Source organism: Gobius niger (assembly GCF_951799975.1).
Source record: "Gobius niger genome assembly, chromosome: 17".
NCBI lineage: Eukaryota > Metazoa > Chordata > Actinopteri > Gobiiformes > Gobiidae > Gobius > Gobius niger.
Window position 1 is genome coordinate 24,971,427 of NC_136868.1, and position 24,327 is coordinate 24,995,753.

A 24,327-nucleotide genomic window follows, 5' to 3' on the forward strand; every position below is an offset into this window, starting at 1 on the left:
ACGGCGTTAAAAGACTCATGTTTCAGATGTCAAAACGGCTGCAACATTTGCCAACACGCCGGCATATTCATCAACGCTGGCTCAGTATTTTAAAACACCAATGATAAAACATTGAAAACGCAATGATTAAATCCAGTGTGAAACGGCCATGTGCTTCAGAACCATTTTATTTCGAGTGGTTTACAATCAGCGCAGGTAGCAGTCAGTGTGTGGCTCAAGGACACTTTGACAGGAAAGGTACATCACTGTGAATATGTGACCATCCTATAGAGAACCAAAAAAAAACGCTATCTTTGAGTCTAAAGCTCACATTCAATCATAAAAAAGAAAAGGAACAGACACAGTGTATTTTGAACACGTCTTCATTCGACTAAAACATGTGCTTCAGTGTCTTTTTAAATGATATATTAAAAGTCCATCGCGATGTTCAGTGACAGTGGTCCTTTCGTTTTGTCCGACAGCTCATATTAGCGGACTTTACAAATGCGGCTCTTTTGGCTTCTCTCTAACTTTGCTGAGACAACGGCACCCCATGTAGAGGCTACTCTTGCTTTAACCCAATATCAGTGTTCATGTTTTTCAGCGACGACAGGATCAATTTTATAAACGTCACAGTGGAATATTTGGCAGAGTATTTGGAGCAACAACATCTGATTTAAATGCAATATAGCGTAATGTGATGTTCCCCTCCGAAAAACCCAGCGTCAGACTGTCAATCTGAGCCTACAGCCCTTCTGATCATCGGCGATCTCACAGTCACAGAGACACGTTCAAATGCAGGCAATGTGTGGGTGTCTTGCCCAAGGACACATCAGCAGAATGCCTTGGTTTAACCTCAACGGTCGACCACTGAGCCGCTGCGATCTGATATTTTGATTCCAAAGCTGGATGATTGAGTGACTAGTTCACTATTCAAAAAATGTATAACTATTTTAACAATCAGTTATTATTAGCCAATCAATATGCAGTCTTAAACATATGTGTAGTTAATATCTTGTTAGAATAAAAACACATTCACTTCATACTTCATACTGACATACTGACTAGTCAAATACTAAAGTCATGAGTTACATCCCTATCACATATGGTAATTCTTCTTTCATCTTTTCAGTCAATAATGGCATAACAATTTCAAAAGTGTACTGTGCTGACATCTTTGTTTACGTTCAGATCTTGAGGAGCCATTAGAAACAGGTCTTGTTTCAAAAGTGTGAGTCAGATGAGGTTAGCCAGGCTGGATGTCGTCTCCCTGCGCCCCTGACGATCGATATGTCCCGAAACAGTAAAAATATGCAAAACTCTATCCACAATTCGCCGCCCATGCCTCGTCCGTCCGAGCAGCATCACTACCACCGAGTATATCCCCACCCCCACCACGGCGGCCCCCCCTCCTGCCAGCAAAACCACCCCGGAGATGTACATGTCGTTCAGGGCTTGTCCCGGCTTGGGCATGTGGTTAGCTAGTGCCAGCTGAAGTAAAACCCCCCCGCATATGAGCAGGGACACACCGGTGATCAGGACCACAAGGACGTCCGATAACCCGCCACTTTTTAGCATGTCAATCCTCTGTCGGCTTCTTACACAGTTCATGTCCTGCACAGCAGAGCTCAACAGTTGTTTGAGTAGGACCCCTAGGGCTAGCAAACATAGCGCCGTGCCTGCCCCCAGACGCCACTCGCTGGACACACTGGTCGTGGTGGACAAAAGCCCCACGCCGCCCAGTCCGCAGCCCAGAATCAGTAGTATCGACACGCAGTAGCAGAGCAAAGACTTCCCGGGATCTCGGAACCACCATAGTTCCACTTGCTCCTCCAGTATGCTGTGCTGGATCTGGGCAGGGTCGGCTGGTCCGTTCTGATCCAACCCGGGGTCTTGATGGGGGTCCCCCAGGGGGGGAAAGTTTTCCAGTTCAGGCATCCTGCTATGGCGTCCAGCGTGTTGTGTGAGGCAGCCACCACTGAAGCAAAACCAGCCTATTGAAGAAATCTTCCACTAAAATCCGTTGTCTTTGTGGTCAATAGACAGTTCTTTACTTTGGGCTAAACACAGATGAACTGGTACAAAGCAGGCACGAGGCAAGTCAATTTAATTATCTTCTTTGTTGGTAAATCCTCCAGCTTGTGTAGAGCTCCTTGTTACTGCATCAATATCCAATCAAAGAGCCAGTTGTCCAAAGCTGTGCTTTGCAGAACGGCAGCAGTCACCTGAAAAAAGAGCAAACCAGAGTGAGCGCATCGAAAACACATTACCTAAGGATTATACTCACAAATATATTAACATCATATTATTATTAGATTTCAAGTCACCTCCTAGACTCTATGTGCCTTACTATTACTGGGTGTCATATCAGAAAGCACAGTAGGGCACATTTTATTTTCCTGCAATGTTAAATTGCTTGTGGGGTGACGATGCATGATAGGATATGATTTCCCATGCCCATTCATCCACTCACACTTCCTCTCACTCCTCTGAGGAAGCAATAAGGCGTTCCACGGCCAACTGAAAACTCAGCTGGCTCCTCTCAATGTGGAGGAGCAGCCACTCTAACTCGAGCTCATTTCTCTCCTTTTGTGTTTGTCTCAGTCATAACCCACAATATCTGGCCATACGAGATAAGAGACATAATGTAGATTTCCCAGTAAATTGAGAGCTTTGCCTTTTGACTTAGCTCCTTCTTCAAAAAGGCGCTGCAGTGATCTGCCTGTCAGTCTCACGCTCTGTCCTTGTTTCCTCACTCGTGAACAAGACCCCGAGATGCTTTAACTCCTCCACTTGAGGCAGGGACTCCCTACCAACCTGTGCAGTGGAGATTTCTGATGTACATATTGTAAAACTGACACAGAAATGTAAGTTTCACTTTCCAAACTCTGAAACGGTGTAACTGTGACCAAAAAGAAGAGATAGAAAAGCACAAGGTTGAAATTCTACATTCATCACCAAAAAGCATCTCAGTCAAACCTGAGCATGCAAACTCACTTTTTTCGCACTTTGTCCGAACTACAAAGTTGCAGACTCCAAAAAAAAAAAAGCCTTGCTGACACCGGCAACCTCTTCCATCTCTCATTATCACTATGCTAATGCGTCGCCACTACAGAGGCGGAGGGATAAAACAGGGTTCAGCTGCCGGTAGAATAAACAATGACGATCCGCACTCCATAAACATCCACCCACGTCTAATGCACAGATGTAAATTTTCCCCTCTCATCCTCCCCACCAGCTCCAAATCCCACTATATGAATCATTGCATGTCAAAACACCCCCATCAATCTATTATTCCCAATCCCATAATCTTTAGCCTGCCTCAGCATTTTCTACATAGCAGTTTGTAACCTCATCACACCTCCGTAATGCAATCATGTAAACACGCACACAAGTCTTGGGAGATACACATACACATGAGCATAAACAAAGCACCTCAAGGTTATGGCTGCCGACAGCTTGTCTTTAAAACCCTGCCGGAGCCCTTTTATTTCCATCAAAGTCAGCAGCGCGGTGCCCGAACCCCACTTGCCCCGGCACAAGCTGACAGAAGTGACAGACTGGGGGATTGGACTGCTTTAACTTGGATTTGGGAAACATATATATATAAAACGTCATAAAACAACAGTATAATCCGGCCATGACTTCTACCCACACGTACAGTCTCATGCCCACTCCAGATACAAAAGGATCTGCTTCACTGCGGCTCAACAAAGGTTTGCAAGTATGAAGCTCAGTACAGGCAGGTGCAAAGTGATACAGCAAATACCAGAGCGGCAAATTCACTCCAGTGATTAATTCGTACTGACAGATGATAGGATGGGAGCGAATTGGGAGTATCAGTTTATAATACAATGTGATGAAAACTGGCGGCGCTACAGAATTAACCTGGGAAATTCAATACCACTGCAGCGGTTATTACCCCTTGCAAAAGAGGTTAAGTTCTGGGGGCGTTGGTTTGTTGGTTAAAAAAGTAACAGCAATATTTTTCAGAAAGGTCAGGAAACTTTTTTCATCCATGTTAAAGGTGCGTTATGCAACTTTTTATGCAAAGAAAAAAAGTTGATACTGCGCATAATGCATATTTGACCTTGTAGTGACCCTGCGGCTGTATGAGAGGTTAGCAGCTCACCTTTTAATCACACTGGTCTCTTAGACGCTCCAGGATCAATTGTTTTGTAGATTTTCTGGTGAGAGGGCCTGTCAGGAGTGAAAACCTTCCAAACAATGGATCATAGAGCATTCATGATGTAAATTAAAGGCGCCCTGCTGACCACTTATACAGCCGCTGGGTCACTGCTAGGTCACACAAGAATGTATATTTACAGTATTTTTTTCCCCACCAAAATGTTGTATAGTGCACCTTTAAAGAAGTCGAGCTAAGATCCTTCAGTGCTCCGGTATGCTCCTGTTCAAAAAGGATCAATAGTGGGCTTCATGACTTCACTGACAACACTCTCTCCAGCTGAACTACTATACATACGTGGCAGCTGGCTGAAAAACAATGGGCTCAGGGTGTAAAAATCAAATCACAACCACCTATTTTTGACTGATCCTCTGTGTTGTGGTAAGATAGCATCTACAGTATCTCTACTCCCTATACATGAGTTTCCAATGGCATCACACATAGTTTCGGTGGCCATTTTGAATACCGAAGTAGCATTATGCAGTGCTCAGGATGAAAATGAAAGACAACTGATTGACCGTGGCATTTATATGTACTTGTAATCATTGCTCAAGAAGAAAACAGTTAAAACACGGCCCTAGAGACACACGTTTATGTGCAATAACCAGCAAATGTGGCACAGACGTAGCACTTCTGTTATAAACAAACAGAAAATCTTTCTCTCAGCGCGAGTCAATGTTTAAGCTGCTCAAGACGTTAGCGTGCTACTGGCTAGCAACTGTCAATGGCTTCAACACAATCAACACATGTGTGGCTCACATCTATGAACACTGAGGAAATATTACAGTAACAGCTCAGCTCTGACCTCTGTCACATGTCGGCTAGATGTTTGGAGTGTGGTTCATGGCTTTCTCTTGGAGAGGTCAGAGCTAAGCTGTTGAAGCTAAATGCAAACCGGTAGCATGCTAACATCTTGAACACTGACTCACTAGTTTCTTCACATAAACGTGCGCTCTCTGGGGCCGTGTTGTTACTTTTATCTTCTTGAGCAATGATTACGATTACATAAAAATGCCATTGTCAGGCAGTTGTCTTCCTTTTATATCATGAGTAGAGATATTGTTACATGTTGCAGTACTGCATAATTCTACTTCCGTAATCAAAATGGCCGCCATCAAAAGTCACATGACAGAGTTCAATGACAGAGGCTTCTACAAATAATTTAAGCCACTATATGATGTTAACTAACACTTTTTAATAACCAAGACAGTGAGTTTATCGTCAAGATCTAATGAGTAATGGTTCAAATCAAACAAAGAGAGTAGTTAGCTTGTTGTCATTAGCCAGGTGTGGGCGTTCATTAGTGGTGGACACATCATTAGCATCACAAAGCACTGTGCGTTTTATAACTGCAGAGGCTAAAGCACTGCGCAGGAGCAGGTTTACACATAGCGACAACCAGATGTTTGAGAACACAAGAAATAAAAAACATATCTTGTAGTTTGTGTGTTTTCCACCTAACTTTAGCTCCATTTGTTGTTGGTGCTTGGAAAACCCAACCTCCTAGAACAATTTGAATGTTCACTAGCGCAATCCATGTGAGAAACCAAAAATGGACTTGCATTGTTTTGGTTTTGCTTCCTTTGCGACTGTTATTAAATTAGTGCCTCGCTGGTCTGGGGCTGCAGGTTCAGAAACTCGGTACTGTAAGTGGCAGAATCAATTTTCTGCCACTTTCTATCCGTCTTCCTCCAAACGAAATCTCCCATTTCGTCTTAGTGCGGGCAGGTAATGCTGCGCGGCGAGGTGAGGCGCGCATGCCGTGACACAGGCTGACACGAGGAGCCTCCGAGTGCCGTCTTACGAGGAAGGAGGTAATTACAACGGAGCGAGGGGGAGCTGCAGCGGCGGAGGCGGGAGCTGTTTATTGGCTACAAGCTGTTTCACATCCTGGATCTGATAGATGATCATGTGCCATGGCAGAGTATACTGTAGGTTCGGCAGCAGCGAGGATGGCGTGCATGCTTGCGTGTGCAGTAGGTAGACGGATGGTGAAGTTGGGATTGTGTGGTAGAGTCTCTAATTAATCCCAGCTGGTTAAGACTCACAGTCAGGGAGCGGGACAGGAATAGAACAGTAATTGAGGGAGTGTTGTTTTAGGCAGAGGTTGCAAAGGTGCGCAGGTGGCGAAAACAATACGGGGAAAATACATTTGATGTTACATGAATGACCTTGAGTAATAGGTCAATTCCAAAGTGAGAAGTGTGAGAGGATGCAGCCAGAAGGGGTTGTGTAGCAGTTTAGGGCTTGTTTTACGATTTAACTGTTAAATCGCCCATTTCTAAGCATGGACAAATGCACATAATGGACTGTCACAGAAATGGTGTTCGGTAAAAAACAAGGACAGCACAATATGGTAACAAATTATCGTTATTGTATCGTTATCGTGGCGCAAGAATCCACAACATGTCACGAAATTTATGTTAATTAATCCTCCCATCCCAGCTTTTTGTTTTTTTTATGAACAGCAACAAACCACATGGTAACTTGGAAATATAAAAATATTTTTGTTTAGACTTAATTGAACATACTGTGTTAAAATTGCTTTAGTAAAATGTCACATAGACAATTGATCTGCCACTCTATGGCATTGTCGACTCTACACCAATGGTTCTCAAGTTGTGGGTCGGGGCCCAAAAGTGGGTCACGGACATTTTCAGTGGGTTGCAAGCCTTTGCCAAGGATCATTCCTCACAATAATTATCTCCTGAAAAGATAGGAAAACTTTAGTCTGTTGTTTAGCCAAGTTATTCTGATCATAATTTCATTTTTGGCTTATTTAAAAGTAAACAGCTAGCTTATCAGCTAAACCCATTTGAGACCTACACATTTCTTCTACAGAGACACTGAAGAGGCACCAAGAGCCCCCCACACCTGCAGCACGGTGGAGGCGTCACAAGAGGAGCTACAGAAAACAAGGAAGGGACAAACGAGGAGGTATCCGGGCGAGACTCATGGCTAAGCCACATATGCCTTCTATTGTTCTGGCTAATGGACGTTCACTGGAGAATAAAACAGATTTACTGCTAAGCTCTTCCTAGGAGATGGTGAAAGACTGTTGTGGGGCGGAGGCAGCTGCGCAGGAGAAAGAGGAAGAAGGAGGTGGAGGAGCTGACCAGTGCAGGACACCACGCTCTAAAATAGGGACAAACCCAGGAGGCGCTGCACCGTTTCAGAGGATCAGAGGAGCACTGAAGTCAGACAGACAGGTTTCCTCCAGGTGCTACAGTTTCCTCTAGCTCCAAAAACATGCTGGTCAGGTTGACCCACAGTGGCGGCGCGCTCTGAACGCTCTTTCATTGCACGCTTGTACAATGACAAATAAAGCACTTACTTACTTACTTACTAAGTAACGCTTAAATTAACAAGGAAAATACAATATTATACATTATGCATAGCACATTTAGTTCCTATTTGGGTGGCGGCTTAGCATATGGAGACGGTGGACCTCCAAGCCATACCAGTTGAGAACCACTGGCCAACACAGCTCACACATGGTCTACAAATGGTCTACAATGTTTCTTTATTTTGACTTTTGCCTCCACTGTTTTTCGAACAGTCCAACAGACCTGTGCATAACGGAAGTGACATTTTGTGTTGCTTCAGTGTGGCAGGCAACAGCTGATGGTGATAAAGTGCTAGTCATTGGCACGCAGCACGGATCATAAGAACAAATCGAAGCCTTAATGGCAGGAGTATATCTCAATCCGCGCGGTGTTTCTCAATGCAGTAATACGGCGGCCATAAAAGCCCAGGCAAACACAGGGCTGCTCAGCTGTGACCGCCTGCCTCCTTTATCACCGATACGACCTCTAGACTCCACCTTATCAGCCCTGTCATACCGGCCCTGCAAAATACACAACACCAAACTGCAACCACTGTGTCTTATTATAGGACCAGACAGTGCCGATATCTCAGATTAATTGTAATCAACTCGAAATCGCATTGTCACATCTTTATCGCAATCTTTTGGTTAGAAAATGCAATATTGATCTAAAACAAAACATCCAGTAGTTCCACGTGCTGGTCTTCACGAAATCTCCCATCAGACCCTTCAATGTCGGACATGTTTTGAGTTAATACAAAATTAGTATTTAATGTAACAGACAGCTTTAAAGGGGCTATATGCAAGATAGACATTTTATACTCACTACTGCCACCTCAGGTCGTATGTGTAACTGCAGCTTCTATATTAAGCTTGTGCATGACGGCACTTCGGACCCGAAGTAACACCTTTTCATGACTCGGCACCTTCGTATTTAAAAGACTTGCTGAATTTGCACACTCCGGGCAGATCATCGAGGTCTTCGGACCAGTTGCTCTTAGACTGCCCACGGTCCAAACGAAAAACCAGAGGAGATCGAGCCTTCGCTGTTGTTGGCCCTAAACTCCGGAACTCTCTGCCTCTGGCAATCAGAATGGCCTCCTCTGTTGACAAGTCATTGTTGAAAACGCATCTCTTTGCTCAGGCTGAGCTAGACATTTGATTATGCTGCAGTTTTTATTTTTTGTACATTGTTGCAGTTGTTTTTTGTGGGTATTTTTGCACTGAATATGGAAATCACTTTGGGGCAGTACTCTGTTTTTAAAATGTGCTATTTAAAAAAAACCTCGACCTTGACCTTGACCTTCTTGAGTGACAGTGCAGGATTTTAGAGGCAGTTGTGATGAATAGGTCTGGGCTCATAATACACATTAGGACATGGCTGGAACATGTAGGGGGACGAAAATACTTCATTTTTAACATTTTTAAACTCTGTATAGTCCCTTTAAATAATAGAGCTGCGGAGCCTCCTTATTATGTTTAAACGAGTCGAATAAAATGAGTCAAGAGTTATGTATCAGTGTGACTCACCACCTCTGAGTGTGAGACTTTTCATCTGTTCAATCAGGCCTTTAATAACATTTCCATTAATACCAACACTGCTTTAGTCCTCGCACCTCAGCTGTGAGTTCCCACACAACTCCCACAAGACGCTTTCTATATTAACACAATATGAAACCCACAGACTGCGGAGCCAAGATCGGAATCACAATGTACACACCATTATCCACTTTATGCTTTTTTATATGAGAAGATCTGACTTTATGGATCTCACAGCGGAGCAAGTCAAATATTGTTCAGTGTACAACAACAGTCCGCGCCGAATAACTAACCAAAAAAAAACACATCATAAATTGGTCTTAAGTGAAGAGTGTGTCTGGGACCGCTAGCCTTGAAGATAAAGTAAAAATGACTTCTCTGTTATGGTAATAATGGAGGGAAAGGCAATTGCAAACTCTGCGGCATCACTACACCTCTCTATCTCGCTCCATTCAAAAGTTTGGAGTCTGCAAGGTCACCACAAGAGGAGCTGAGCGGGGAGTAAAGAACACTATCCTGCACTCCAATTACCTGGGAAGCTCTGGGACTACTGACGGTATTCCCCCCTCTCTGCCGCGCCGACCCGCTCAATTCATCTCAGCGGCCATTACTGTCTACTTTTATTGTTGATACGTGGATCTTTTCAAATTACTCATCTGGATTTGTATGCTAATCAGGATGCCAGGGAGGCGATACAGTAAGGGGATGATGGCAATGACATTCAAATTGGCTGAACAAAGGAGTTTTGTCTTTTTGGGGGCCTGAGAGTCATGAGAAATAACAATTCAATCAAGTTATTACGCATCTTTTGAGTTACTTCCTGCATTCAATGTAAAAATGAAGCCGCGTCAGTCTTAAAATTACTATGAAAAATAATGTATATGTTCTTGTGTTTTAATTGAGATATTAGCAAATGGAGTAACACTTTTTCCTCAGCACAGTTCAGCCCTACACTGTTCAGGACTCCACTCTGTGCTTAGTACTGATAGAGCATAATGTGTTAGAGTACTCAAGGTCATCTAGCATTCGTTTTTTCAGCACAGTAACATGTTCGTTGGATCATCTCCTCTGTTGCCTTTACCATTTCATTACATAGTCCAGCCAATCACAGCAGTCGCACAGATGGGGCCAGATCTTGTGACTGGCGCAGTCCGTGCGCAACTCTAAACGCAACTCTAAACGCAACGTGGTACATGCGCGATCTTGCATGTGGCGCAGGTTTTGCGCTAAAGGCTGCGCTGCAAGGGAGAGGGCGTTATTTAAGAAAAAGAGGCCGACTGAGGCGTGGTTCATTACAAGCAGCACTACTCTTCTATGGCAACCTTCACATTATGTTCCTCTTTACATCCCACTGCCTTGTCTTCTTCCTTAGAATCGATGTCAAATTGAAAACAAAAGCTAAATTGCCTTGAAAAGTCTGTTCGAGCGTAGGATACACACGGCTTACTTTCTACAGTAGATCAACAACACAACACCAAAACAACAGTTTTCCATATATAAACCACACATGCCTTCAAGTGCCACAACACCAGGTCTGATCTGAGTTTTAAGGAGACATTTCCATCGTGTGTCAGTCTTTACCTCCTGATGATGCTCCGTGTGTAGCCACAGCTCAGGGCGCATAGCAACTTTTTTTTTCTTTTCCAATTCAGCAGCTTTTTCAATCCTGCAGCTGTAGCGCAAAAGTTCCAATACGCTACCGTATTCTTGCAATTACTACATAACTCTGCAACTCCTCCGCAGCCGATATGACAGTTTCTGATCAGTTAAATCCTGTACATTTCGTAACTTTGCACATTCGAACGGTGTCCAGCGCGAGGCTGCTGCCTCCCTGTCCCGCCCGCTCATCCTGGATCTGCAGCGAGTGGCTGCAGCAGCGGAGGGACACTTTTATTTCTTTAATCTTTACTAAACATCGCGCATGTTACGCGTGTACAAGAGAACCAGACTATTAAGTCCTTGCTACCAGTGCGACCGGGGTGGATGGAGAGCAGACATAGTAGAAAGGGCACTTTGCTTTTTGGTCATGCAGAGGTACCCAAACAAGACACACGCATCACTGCAACACACACATTAATGAAGGCAGCTAAAACAACATGCGGATGTCCCCCACGCACCTCAAGCATCTGAGCCATGCCGAAGTAACAGCAAACTTCTTTGCCAAATCTAGATTTTATCCACATAGTGTCAACATGACACAAATATTCTAATATGGTGCAGCCCTTTGAGTCACACAGGCAGATCACTTTTTGCAAGCTAAAGGCAGAGAATATTCAAATGTGTGTGTATTTTGTCGTCTTGTCTCTTCAGATTAGGAGTCACCTGGAGTAAGCAGACACACGCATCCATTTCCAATTCTACTTTAAAAAGAAAAAAAAGTCTAATTCATCACAATCAAATGTGATAAAAAATAAAAAAGAATGTTATGCACAAAATACGTGTAAGTTTGAGAGACATTCTTCACACGTTTTCTTGCAACTTTGTGATAAATTGGATTTCTTCTCTTCACAGAAAATGGGAACAGGCTACTATCTTGTCATAGCAGACTTATCAAAGTACAAAAAATAAAATGTCAGGTATAATTTAGAGGAGAAAAATGAAGGTCCCAGTGTTCCCTGAGCTGTTATATTTTCTGTCTACATCATAGAGGGTTGGAGGTGAGGCTGCAGGGGAGTCCACAGGAGACCGTGATGTGCAGTAAGTGTAATAGTCTGTGATTCTCAACCTGAGGTGCAGGCAGCAGAGGTAGGCCACACTATCTTTCATTTTGGTGCAGATCTGGATAAGTCCGTGGCATCATTTTAGTTTTAAACTTCACTGCGTTCTTGATTAATTTCTTAGGGGGAAAAATGTATAAATCTTTACACACCTGCTGTCTTTATTTGGTATAGTTAGTTTATTCCCAATAATCTTTATTACCACCAGCATTTAACTTATTGCGTGAAAACTAGAGATGCACCGATCCAGTTTCAGTATAAGTGACTTTCTCTGAGTAAAAAAGGCAATGGTCCTCTTAACTCCATTGTGAGGACAATGAAATCTTATCTTTTTCTTGTCATAATGTTACAGAACAATTTTCAGTTATATCTATTAACAAAAACTAATAGAAAAACACTAAACAAGGATTGTTGGATTTTCGTTAGATTTTCAACACTACCCAAAACGGGGATTGGTTCAGTATCTGATATTTGTAGCCGATACTCGATATCGTACTTTTTCAGTATCGACTCCGATATCCAATCCCAGTGTCGGATCGGTGTATCCCTAGTGAACACTGTCAATAATCCTTTCCTTTGTAGCACGGTGTAGTTCAGAATTTTTGTCATAGCCCCGGTTCAGATAATTCAAATGGTCTCACTTGTCCTAGAGTTGATTGTATATTTTTAAGCTCATTTGGGTGCAAATGCACTCTTAGTTTTGATAATAAAAAACATTTGTCAGAGACAGGGGGCTATTCACTATTTAAAAGTTGTTGTTTTATTTGCAAAATTGACTCTTTTTTTCTCTTTACTGAAACAACTGCATAGCAAAGGGGAGCAAGAGGAGGGGGGGGGGGGGGGGGCTTACGGTGAAATTGCTGACAATCTAAGAGTGGAACTGTTTTTGCTGCATTTTCTAACCAACAAAGTGTACGACAGTAACAAAAGCATAAAACAAAATTTTTAACAATTTGAGCTAAAGGTAACGGCTTATTTCACTGTTTATGGCATTCAATACACATATAACTGTTTCCATTCAGTTGTGTTCTGCCCTAAATTGAGCATTTAGGCACAATTTTAATGTAAATGTTTTCATGTAAAACATCTTTACCTCTTGGTACACCGCCCCTCAGCACAGCCCACTCTCATCTCCTCCAGTCAGCCTTCCAGTCTACTGGCATCCCCCCCGGGCGAGGAGAGGGGTCAGGCCTGGCTCCATCTGTTTAAGAGATGACCATCCATGCCAAACTCGGTGGGGGCTATACTGGCTGACCAAACGGGGCCGGTGAGGAGCAGGGGGGCAGAAAAGCGGTCATCCGGGAGAACAAAGTGAGATGTGTGCTGCGTAAAGGAAGGATGCTGCTGAATGGGTCTTTATCCGCAGTAGCTGGAGGTGTCTATCCCGTCCACGGTCACAATGGACAGGGCCAGGCGGGACATCAGGGAACACACAGAGGACAATTGGTAAGTCACTGTCCCCACTGCTGTCAGCGGCCCCGACTCAAAAATCTAAGTGATACCGAAACAAGAAGGGAAAAAAAGAAAAGAAAAATAACAAATTAGCTCTGATTTCAAAAAGTTTGTTTTTTGTCAGAATTTATACTATTGTAGTTCCATTGTAGCCTTTGTTCCCATTGTTCATCCACCCAAAGTGCAACAAAGTTCTAGCATATTTTTTTATATTCATTTTATTTTTTTATTGAAAGGATGAAAGGAAAAAGAAGTCTGCTTTATTAAAATTTCATATGTGCGCCATGGTTGGAACAGAGCGAACTGAAATGTTCCTAATCAACACATTCCCTTGTTCTGTCAACATCGGAATCATTATTTCACACATCAGTGACAAAAGAAGCGCATCCAAAGTAGCTTCGCAAACCATCCTCAACAGGTATTTTAAAATTCCATTCATTTTTCTCCAAATCAAAGAACATTTCCCATCAGCATGCGTATAATACTTTCTATTTAATTCCTTCAAAGTCCAATTAAAACCCCCCCAAACCACTCATTTAGTTTAACTTGAGTTCGATGCATTTAATTCTGTTGCTCAATATTTCAAATTCTGAATGCCTTAAAAACAACGCTTAAACTTTATGTCTCCGGATGGATCACTACCACCTACTATTGTACCTACCCTGGTTTCTCAGTCCCTCATTTGCATCAGCTTTTCCAACATCTCATCATGATGCAATCTTATTTAGACTGCACCAAAATAACGCATTGTGATGCCACCAGCAAATTACCGGGGTCATGGATGGCTCAGCATGTATGGAACTGTTTTGTGCACACAATCATAGCCCAGAACAGACCAGAGGTTTTATTCCATACGGGGAATTTGGATTTTCCATTTCACCTGTGCATGACTTGGACCGAGGGAAGTCACACAGAAACCTCTGCATAAAAATCAAGAGAGCAACAACCCTACCTTTCTACATACCAAACAAGAAGTGCGATCCTCAGTAACGCTACAATTTCTTCATACTCTTTCACAAGTATTTGCGGGATAACACTTCTCTATGGCAGATGACACTAAAGGAAGTCATTAAAAAATATTACACCATGCGGCAGATTGCATTTCCCTTTCCCACAATACGGCACTCTCATCTCACAGCCACCGTCTTAAGCCTATCTAAAAGGAGGCCCCTTCAATCACTGCTAGGAGCCAAATGGTCCTCTTAAGTGTTGGGTCAGATTCAGACCGGCTGCAACTTTCAAGTCTCTTTCTATGTCAACTCGGAACGCTTAAAGCTAAATAGCGCGTGGCATCAGAATAAGTCTAAGAAAGCAAGATTTGTAATAAACATACAGGCTTCAAGTGGGAAGGTTACACTTATCATAAACTACGGCAAATATAGCTTCAGCAAGTTGAACCAATGTGAACTGTTAGGACCAAAGGGGAAACCTCTCAGGATTTTGATATTCAGCCTTTGTTTCTTCATCGCGTCCTCTGCCTTGCTTCAGAAGTGGGCTACCACATATTTCATCATGTGGCCTGTCGAGCCTTTACAGTAATGACCATAATGGATGACCGGGCTGTCTAACTGTCGGACGATCAGTCTTAGTCACACACTAGCGGAAGTGACAGTCTCTACTGTAACGCGACACCGCTGCAGACTTCATCTTTGATTAGCACATCCACGGGAATTCGATTCGTCTTCATGCGTTTTGGATGAATTTGAGTTCGAGGCACTAATGAACCGAAATCGCTCTTCGAAGTGTCGCAGTTAGATTATTGGGAGAAAGTGGCGCAGATGGTAGAGCGGGTCGCCTCGTGCTCAGAAGGTCGGGGGTTCGAATACCAGCTCACGCACATGCACATTGTCCTTGGGTGAGACACTTCACCCACTTGTTTCCAGTGTCTGCGTACATTGGTGCATGAATGAGAGTGTGAATGGGTGAGTGGTTCCTTCCTGTGAAACACTTTGGGTCTGATGAAGGTAGAAAAAAGTGCTATGTCAGTTGAGACCATTGATAATAATAATAATAATAATGTATCGGTTTTATATAGCGCTTTTCTGGACACTCAAAGACGCTTTACATTGCATTATTCATTCACTCCAATCTCGGTGGTGGTAAGATACTATTGTAGCCACAGCTGCCCTGGGGTAGACTGACGGAAGCCAGGCAACCAGTCTGCGCCATCGGCCCCTCCGACCACCACCAACCACTCACTCACACACTACATTCGCTAGACTTCCTGGTGTTACTAAACGGTCTCCCATCCAAGCACTGACCAGGCCCTTCCTTGCTTAGCTTCCAAGGTCTGACGGGATTGGGCAGAGCAAAGGCGGTATGACCACCCGCTATAAAACTGGATACGTTGTGTCCTTTGGCCAAGACACTATCTCTAAATGTGATTGGTGATGTCGGAGAGGCTGTGGGCGCAAGATATGAAAGCCGAAGTAGCTTCTTGAATGAGATGACTCAATTCTCAGCAGCCCAGTCCAGATGACAAATTTTCAATGAATGATGGAAAGCTCCTGGGTGATAGAGACCTTATAAAACTTAGAAAATAGCAAAAGTGGCAGCACAATATCATATCAATTTATCATTACACCATGGTCTGGGTGAATACTCAATTCTGATTGGCTAACAGGCATGCGTTCGGCAACAGCGATATCATGTCCTATATCACTCCACTGCAGCTGTTTCCAAAGTAACGACAAACAATTGAGTTGGAACTAGTTTCAGGTAAAACAGCTTAAAACCAAAACAAAAAACTCCTGCCCCGGACGTAGAAAAAAAGCAAAAAGCCCACAATGTTTCAGTTTCAGTTTGTGTTGCCATGGTACGCCTGCCTCCACGTCATGCGTTAAAACTGTATAACACACGGCTCCTCGTTGTTTTGTACCTATCGCCAAAAAAATAGTATCTGTAAATATGAGTTGCAATGTGCTGAAAAAGTAAAGCAAGATACAGCACCGACATCAATAATCAAGAAAGTTATCCATCACCATCCACTTTCCCTCACACCGCGCAGCCCCGTGGTCAGACAATTTACAAACAGATCTTCTCCATAATCGCTCCAGCTCGACTTAGTGACTTCTTTTTCCTATAAATATATAAAGCATCCACTGACACTGAAACAAAATGCCCCGTGGAGATATTTAAAATTCCGGCCTATACTCTCCACTCCAGTGTGCGCCCGGCATTCGTGACACCTCACCTATACCCCCCCCCCACACACACACACACACACACACACACACACACACACATACCAACACTGCAGACAGAGCTTGGCCATAAATTGCTTTGCTTTTTGCCCCTGCTCTTTCATGAGGCGTTGACTTTGGGCGCTTTTATAACAAGCTCTATCACATGTTGTTTTCAGCTTGAGTTGTTTTAAAGTCAAGAGCTTTTTAAGCGTGGCCGCTGCAATGGAAGTGACAGCTCGGAGCCGCCCGCTTCGTGAATCCGGCCACAACTGGGCTTCCAATGCTTTTTACTTTCCCGCTTGAGACGTGCACTACACTATTTGGCTTGATTGCGACAGGGTAATCCTTTTTTTTTTTTTTTGCTCAGATCATTCTGTGGATAGTCCCAGTTGGTCCTGATCCTTAGGTTTAAACAAAGAGACATTTTTGGTTGTTTTCAGAGGACATGGTATGATCATTAAATAAAGGCACTTTTTGAGATGTGCTGATTGTGACTGATGGTGAATGTTTGTTTTCATTCAGAATGTGCGCATTTGTCAGCTTCATTGTTGTTTCCTGCATTTGACCCATCCAACAGCCTATACAGTGACTGTCATGTGCAGTGGGCAACCTGGGACCTAGCTCCAGCTCCAGGCCTTGGACTATTATTATTTAGCTGGATCATTTGCCCACTGAGCATGTTTTGAGTTGTAGTGGAAACCTGAGCACCCTTTGTGCAAATTCCACACAGCCATCCACAGTGCCATCCTCTCTCGAGCACCATGCCACCCTTTGTTTAGTCCTGCTTTCCCTTTTTCCGAGTTCTAAGTACCTTTCAAAGTGCCTGACCCCCCTAAAAAGGTAACACGCTCTAATATTTCGTTAAGCCGCCTTTAGCTTTGATTACAGCAAGCATTCGCTGTGGCATTGTTTCAATAAGCTTCTGGAATGTCAAAAGACCCAGTGTTGCATTCATTTATCACCAAAATCTTGTATTGATGATGGGAGAGTGTGACCATTGCGCAAAAACCTTCTCCAGCACATCTCAAAGGTTCTTAATGGGGTGTGATCACGGTGAATCCTGGCATTGTCATTTTGGAATATGTCCGTGTCATCAGCGAATAAGAAATCCATTGATGGAATAACCTGGTCATTATTGCGTTTAGCTGATCTCTTTCTTTGGGCACATAGTGTTGCTAGACCTAGACCTGCCCAACTGCAGCGACCTCAGATCATGTTTCTGCTTTGCTTTAACTATAGGGAGCCAAACATGAGGTTTAATGACGCACGGCAAATCAAAAGCACTGTGGGTGTTGATATTGCTGGAATGTTTGTTCGGTTTTGAGTTTGACGGCAGTTTAGTTGTATTTCAGCTCTGGCACAATGGGGCTGTGCAATTAATCGAAATTCAATTACGATTTCGATTATTACACTAAACGATTACAAAATTAGCATAATCGGGGGGAAAAATCTATTTTTTATTTTTATTATTATTATTATTTTATTTATTTTTTTCTGGCAAAGCAGACTTGCATTATTTCAGGCGCTGGGATTATTTTCCCTTCACATTTCACGTGCCATGGCTCGTGCTATTGCCTGACATAAAAACAAACAGCGCTGTGTGATGATGTCATGAGGCCGCGCTGCTCGGTTTGCTTGCGCAGGTGTGAGGGCTGGCAAGCAGAGGGCAGGTGTGAAACAGAGACCTCTACTTAAACGGGCATACTGGAAATCATTTGTACTACGACTGCTCAGAAAATATTCAGTGATTATTATTTTTTCAATAATCGAGCAGCCCTATGGCACAATATGGACAGTATAATTGTAATGCACTAATTATAAATAGTAAAAATAATGCATCAGTCTTCTCCACGTGCTCAAAGTCGCTTTCACAAGCTCGTCAAAAGCACATGTCCTGTGTGTTCTTTATGGATTTTCCACAATGCCGCACCAGCCCTGACCTCTGACTGCATAAAAGTACTTCTAATAGATGATTTACAGGACGAAAACAGAAGGTGTTCCGCACACGCTGTATCAGTGGGCCACCCCCGGCACAAAGGTTACTGCTGTGGGAGACAATGACAGCACTGTGTTTACTTCCCTGTTTGAGCTGCGGCGGACACAAAACGCTTTTTAGGGGAATTCCATTAAACTCTCTTTTTAACTCGGTGCGGCTGCAGTGTCAGAGTCTGAGATGGCTCAGGGAGACGGTTAATTGGTCAATGACATGAATGGAAACGTGATCAGCACCTGTGTACTCAGAATTATACATACATACATATAATTATACATATTCATAAATGAGGACTGTGCAATTAATCGCAATCTCAACTTTCGGTCACTGTCAGGAGTCACAGGGATTTTTAACCCTTTGCTCATGGTTTGGAATTTAGAGGTTAATGTAAAACTGGACTAAAAAGCAACTGTTTAAGCTCAGGTTTATTCAAATTGTAAATCTGGTTAATAAAAGTGAGTAGTTGTTTAAGTAAATAAAAAATCAATCAATCAAATCAAAAACACATACACACATACATGTATATTTTTTGCCACATTACCCAGCCCTATCATACATTTAATCTATATACTACTGATGTGTAAATGATTAGGGCCCCTCTTAATTTAGGTTAAACAATGGACAATATTAGGCTAAGCTTCTTGAATAATTCTTTTTCCTTCCAGACTTCTCTACAAAATGTAAATAATTTAATCGTGGCCATAGGCTGTTGTGCGCACGAAAACCAAAGTGAAGATGCTCATCGTAGAGGTAACATGACATGGGTTATTTCACGGGTTATGCCAAATCTGGATGCGTAAAGTGAGAGTTAAACATTGCTGATAATCTAACTTTGTCCACAGAATTGTGTCCAGCTGTCAAACAAAACCCAGATTGAAAGTAAAAAGTTGTCATGTCAAGTCGGCTGTTCCTTACCTGCCCGGTCTGCAGCGCGGATCCGGTGTCTCTTCTTCGAAATTACGCATCTTGCTTCGTCTTTAGTCTAATTTCCCGCTGTTTATCCGCCGTTGCAAAGCCGAACATGACCAACTCACCATCTGCACGCGGATATACCCTCCGAACTATCCTCGCTTTCCGTTCGGCTCTCCCGTAGGTGCCCGTATCCCTGCCTCCTCCTCGCTCTCCCTCTCTCGGTTTATGCTGGCTGCTGTCTCTCTACGACGCACGGACTTCCCCCGGTCGGTTCACGCAGGTGTGGCCACGCGCAGACAGACAGCGGCGGTGGAGGGAGGGGAGGCGCACGGTCGCCTCGCGGTCCCTGCGGAGATGGAGCACATGACACCCGGTGTGACACAGCTAATAAATAAAACAAGCGTGCCGATGGTAAAGGAGTTTTGACACCCGTAATGGAACTGTGATCACCGCCGACAGGGGGCGTGTTGAGTGCACGGAAGCAATGAAATTAAGGAGAGTCAAAGCGTCTTCAGACCTTTATGAAGCTGCAAAGTGTGTTGTTTTCAGTAACACAGTAACACATTAAATAGGCCATGACTTATCGCGATATTTCTAAAAAGTAGGTTAGGAACCATTTCAAATAGATTTGTTGTCAAATATCGCGGCAACCTGCTACAATAAAACCACAAACTCTTTATGGATTATATGGCAACCAGCCCACCTCAAGTTGGAACAAAGGACACACTACATAGTAGCTACAAAAGGCAAAACACATTTTAATAAGCTGTCAAGCTCATCATCAAATGTTTGGAGGGCAAGGCCAAAAGTGGGAACATCTCTTGACATCAACTAAAAACACACACATAGTCCACAACCTTCACTGTACTGAGAAATGTAACGTCACAGCAGCATATTAGAGTTTTTATGAGTTATTTGAGACACGAGAAACCAAAACATGTGACACACATGTCTGTGTAAGCTCTCAGTCGTACAGGAGTTGTCCATCTTCAATGAAGGTATATGAGTTGTCTTCTGTACAGAAGACAACTCATATACCTTCATTGAAGATGTGACACATGTTTTCTCTTCTACATCAGTTCAATTCAGTCAGTTTTGTTGTCAGTTCCACCACATGTAAAGCACCAGGGGCGCTGCCAGAAATTCTGGGCCCTATGGAAACAAAAATGTAGGGGCCCCTTCTTTTTTTTTTTACAATTAAAATGTAACCCAATGAACATATCCCATTTGTTAGTCAAAATGGACAAAATACAGTGGGGCAAAAAAGTATTTGGTCAGTTCCCCAGACTTCCTACCTTCCCCCACTGTACCTGAGTGCATGAGCATCCCTAGCACATTTAACTTTTAAACATTTAAACATAACAAAAAAGGTCTTCTGGGGCCCTTTTCAGCCTGATCCCTTAGAATCATCCTAACCTTTCACACCTTACAGCGCTCGTGTAAAACACATACAGTGAATCAATCCTATTGAATACATGTGCACACAATGGAGGGCAGCAGAGGGAAGGGGGTCAGTTCAGCTTCTTGACAATCTGCTGGGTGAAGCTGCTCGCATTTACATTTTAAAAAAGAGTTGCATTTGTCCACATACTGGTGTAGCATGATGTGTGTTTTCATTAACATCGGAAAAAAATGGAAAGAGGATCAGCACAGCTGTATATGCTCACCAATTTGTATTGCTCACACCGGCAGAAGTGATGTTTCGGAGTCTTAGCCCTTCAGCAGACTTAAAAAACAGCTCAGACACACCTGTATATGTATATACATGGGCTGATTGTGTCATGTGGTCGGAGAGGTCACATGACCCGACATGACCATAAGACGGATTTTTAAAAATATTTTAAATATTTAGATTAGTCAACACATAATGGCACAGCAATAAAAAGGTGGTGGACCAGTGCAACCACAACAAAGAAACAATAAACACATTTACATATGTACATATGTATAAACCAATATTTACAAATATTCAGAGATACCCTGGGGTAGAACATTAACAACCATGGCTTCACTACTGCAGTGAAGGTATGGTACAAACAAATACTCAGTGGCAGTGTAGTATGAGTGTGAACATAGCAGTACAAGTCATAGGGAGGGACGGAGGTCGACCTTTTGGGCTTTGTGATCACAATGTGTGCGTCTTTCCTCCAAAACTGTGTTCATTAACATCCCCACCAAATAAACCAATGCATAATCATCCAAACGGCTTTGTTGACGAATTTTATAGCATTTCTAAACGTGTTTAAGTAGAACTACAATTATTCCAGTCATAGCCTATGGGCCTAAGTGTCGCGCTGTCTGAGCGAGTCAAACAGGTTGGCCGCAAGTCATTCCCTAAGGAGGAGCAGAGCCATCCGTCTCTGTTCTCCGGCCGCTGCAGTCACTGGCCTATTGAGCCACTGATATAATATTAATATGGAGGTAATCGATTACCACTAGGTCATTGCGTTGACTGACCCTGTGGCTGCGGCCACGATGGACACATGGATCAGTCCTTAGTGCATGCTTTAGCAAAAATGGAGTCATTTAGATTTGTAAAACTCTCATCTCACCATCAATACTGCGCATTTTTCTCAATCATGCACAACTATTGATTGAATGTGGATCCAAACTTGGGCTGGAGAGTTTAAACAAATGCGTGCAAATAATAATAGTAATCATTCAAAACAGAATGTATACAGTACAAGTTATGTCTTAAGGCTGGGATTGGATTCATTTCTCATATGTTACAGGGCCGGATCTGACCATGGGAAAATCGGGCACGAACTGGCACTCTGGCAATTAACCTGGTAACTCTAGCTCACACAGTACAATTGAATCTCTTCTATCTAAATGCAATCTCAGGGACCCGGTGCCATTGTCATAGTTTGGGATTGGTAGCAAGTATAGCGTACGTTCTAACCAGGCTTCCTCCAACTTTACCTTCGCACGTCGTCATCAGGACCCTCATCACATCTCGATCCAGAATTAGATCAAGTGCTTCATTCACAGTTAGTCATACGCCATCAGAGCTGGTGCTACCTCCGTGCGGCGTGTGCAGGCAAGGAAGTGGTATTTTTAGACCAAAGCCGGGTCTGATGCGACTGCAATAGCGATTGAAGAAATGCATTGCAAAGTACAGTAAGGAATTCTTCCCGGCAAAATGTGCTAAATATTTTATGAGAACTAATGGTCTTAAAGTTAATTGTCCGTCCCAATACCTACGGGTCTTCCATATTCATCTTGCACAACTGATTAAATAACTGTTATTGATTCTTTTTATTCGCTTGAGCCAGAGGTATCTTTATCCTCTTTACACTAATGTGCACTGATGTATTGTCTGACTCAACATTAATAGTATCAGTGCAGGAAGCTCCACTCAAAGTCCATACAACGTTTGTTGTAAAATATCTGTAATAAATAATTATTCAATTCCAAAAACTTTACACAGACTCATTTTTCAGCTACTTTGCTCATGGCCAAATCCTTTTCTGAACGATTTCTACTCTGAGTGGTGAGCGTTTCTGACTTCCAGCAAGGACAGTTTGATCGCACCGTTACAGTCTGTGAACGGAAGGCTGGATCCACTGAAAAAACAATGGCGTCCCCCCCTCTTGGCTCTACGCAACAGTGTGTCGCAAACCCTGCAAATATCTGGCCCCTGTCCGAGGTTTCAGGAATCCACTCATCCAATAACCTCAGAAAGAGCTACAGTAAGTGTCAATGCCGAAATGGATTTTAAGGGACACAAGAGTTCAATGATAGGCCAATAAAGACCGCGCAACGCTTTATCAGGAAATGGATTTTTATTATTGCAAGCCCTATACAGTGTATCAGAAAAGGCAATATCTTGTTGTTCTCTTCACATCTGTGACTGCTGCACCGCCAGCGAGAAGAGAAAGACGAGACCTTGGCTGGAGGCTTTTTCAGCTAGTAATCCTATAGTAATCCTGAATATCCTTTCCGCCATCTTATCGCTCTCTCATCATAAGGTGGTGATTATCTATGTCCAGACTGGATGAAGAAGTTGATTAGTATTCTGAATGTCTTTTTTTGTTAAGACACCCAGTCCCCCTCATTATCATCAAAACCCAAATCAATCAAGACATTCTAAAACCAAAGACAAAGCCGTCGCCGAAGTAAGTTTAAATGTGGACTAAATGGAGGAAATCTGATCACTGGCCTTTCAGTGTTAAAGCAGAAGTAACTCATGCCCCCAGAGGCCATAAGCGCCACTGCAGATGTCGTAGCATGTTGCGTTTTTTTGCACATTAATTCTCCGTGAGAGTACTACTAGTAGAGTAATACTACACAAAGGCAGAGAGGAATATTGTACATCCACTTACACAATGGAGATCATTTTTTTCTCTCAAACTTGGCTGTAAATACTGTTTAAGTGGCGCTAGCCCGCAGTTAGCTTTGCCCGTTAGCCTGTTAGCTTCTTCTTCGTGATTCCATTAGCATGTATTGGTGACTCCGACCCGGTGGCAGGGAAGTTGCAATTGTGTTTTTCTGACCATAGACACCAGGGGGAGATGAAAGACCCCAGAGGGATTACAAAAAGGATTTATTAATGTGCATGACCAGGTGTTTCTCGCATAGTTTTCAACCACGCACTTTACCTGAGCATCTGCAATTTCCTCTCGTGTTTTTCGGCTTCAGAGTGCACCTGGAAACTGGAGGGAAAAAAATCCAGGTTTAAACTCCAAAGATCCATAGGCCACTGGGACCAAACAACGATCAAGGACCTGATCTCCGATCCATACAAGTCCAGTCTCTCATTTCCATTTAAATGACAAATAGTCCACATTGGCACTCCGGTACAAGGCATCACCAATAAAAAAGAGCTGAAGAAAGTTTTCCTGCCAAAATGGAGGCTCCCCCAATCAATATTAATTTGTTTTTACTGGTGGTAATGATGTGACAAATGTTGGCCAAGAGTTGGGAATAGAAATAGCACTTTCCTGTCGCAGCAGGTTTAAAGATTTGCACAAACTACATGACTGAAGTTTGGGAGTCACAAGATTCATACTGAGGGAAAATGGAATAAGGATAGTTAG

At 43.1% G+C, this 24,327-nt stretch overlaps 1 protein-coding gene across 1 annotated transcript; it reads right to left on the bottom strand.

Annotated features, from left to right (window-relative positions):
• Positions 1-1,046: 1,046 nt before the first annotated feature.
• Positions 1,047-13,229, bottom strand: tmem125a (transmembrane protein 125a). The gene is made up of 2 exons (XM_079575619.1): positions 12,840-13,229; positions 1,047-2,204 (listed from the first exon to the last, which is right to left on the bottom strand). The coding sequence occupies exon 2, from the start codon at positions 1,915-1,917 to the stop codon at positions 1,216-1,218; it is 702 nt and encodes a 233-aa protein (XP_079431745.1). The 5' UTR covers positions 1,918-2,204; positions 12,840-13,229; the 3' UTR covers positions 1,047-1,215.
• Positions 13,230-24,327: the final 11,098 nt, after the last annotated feature.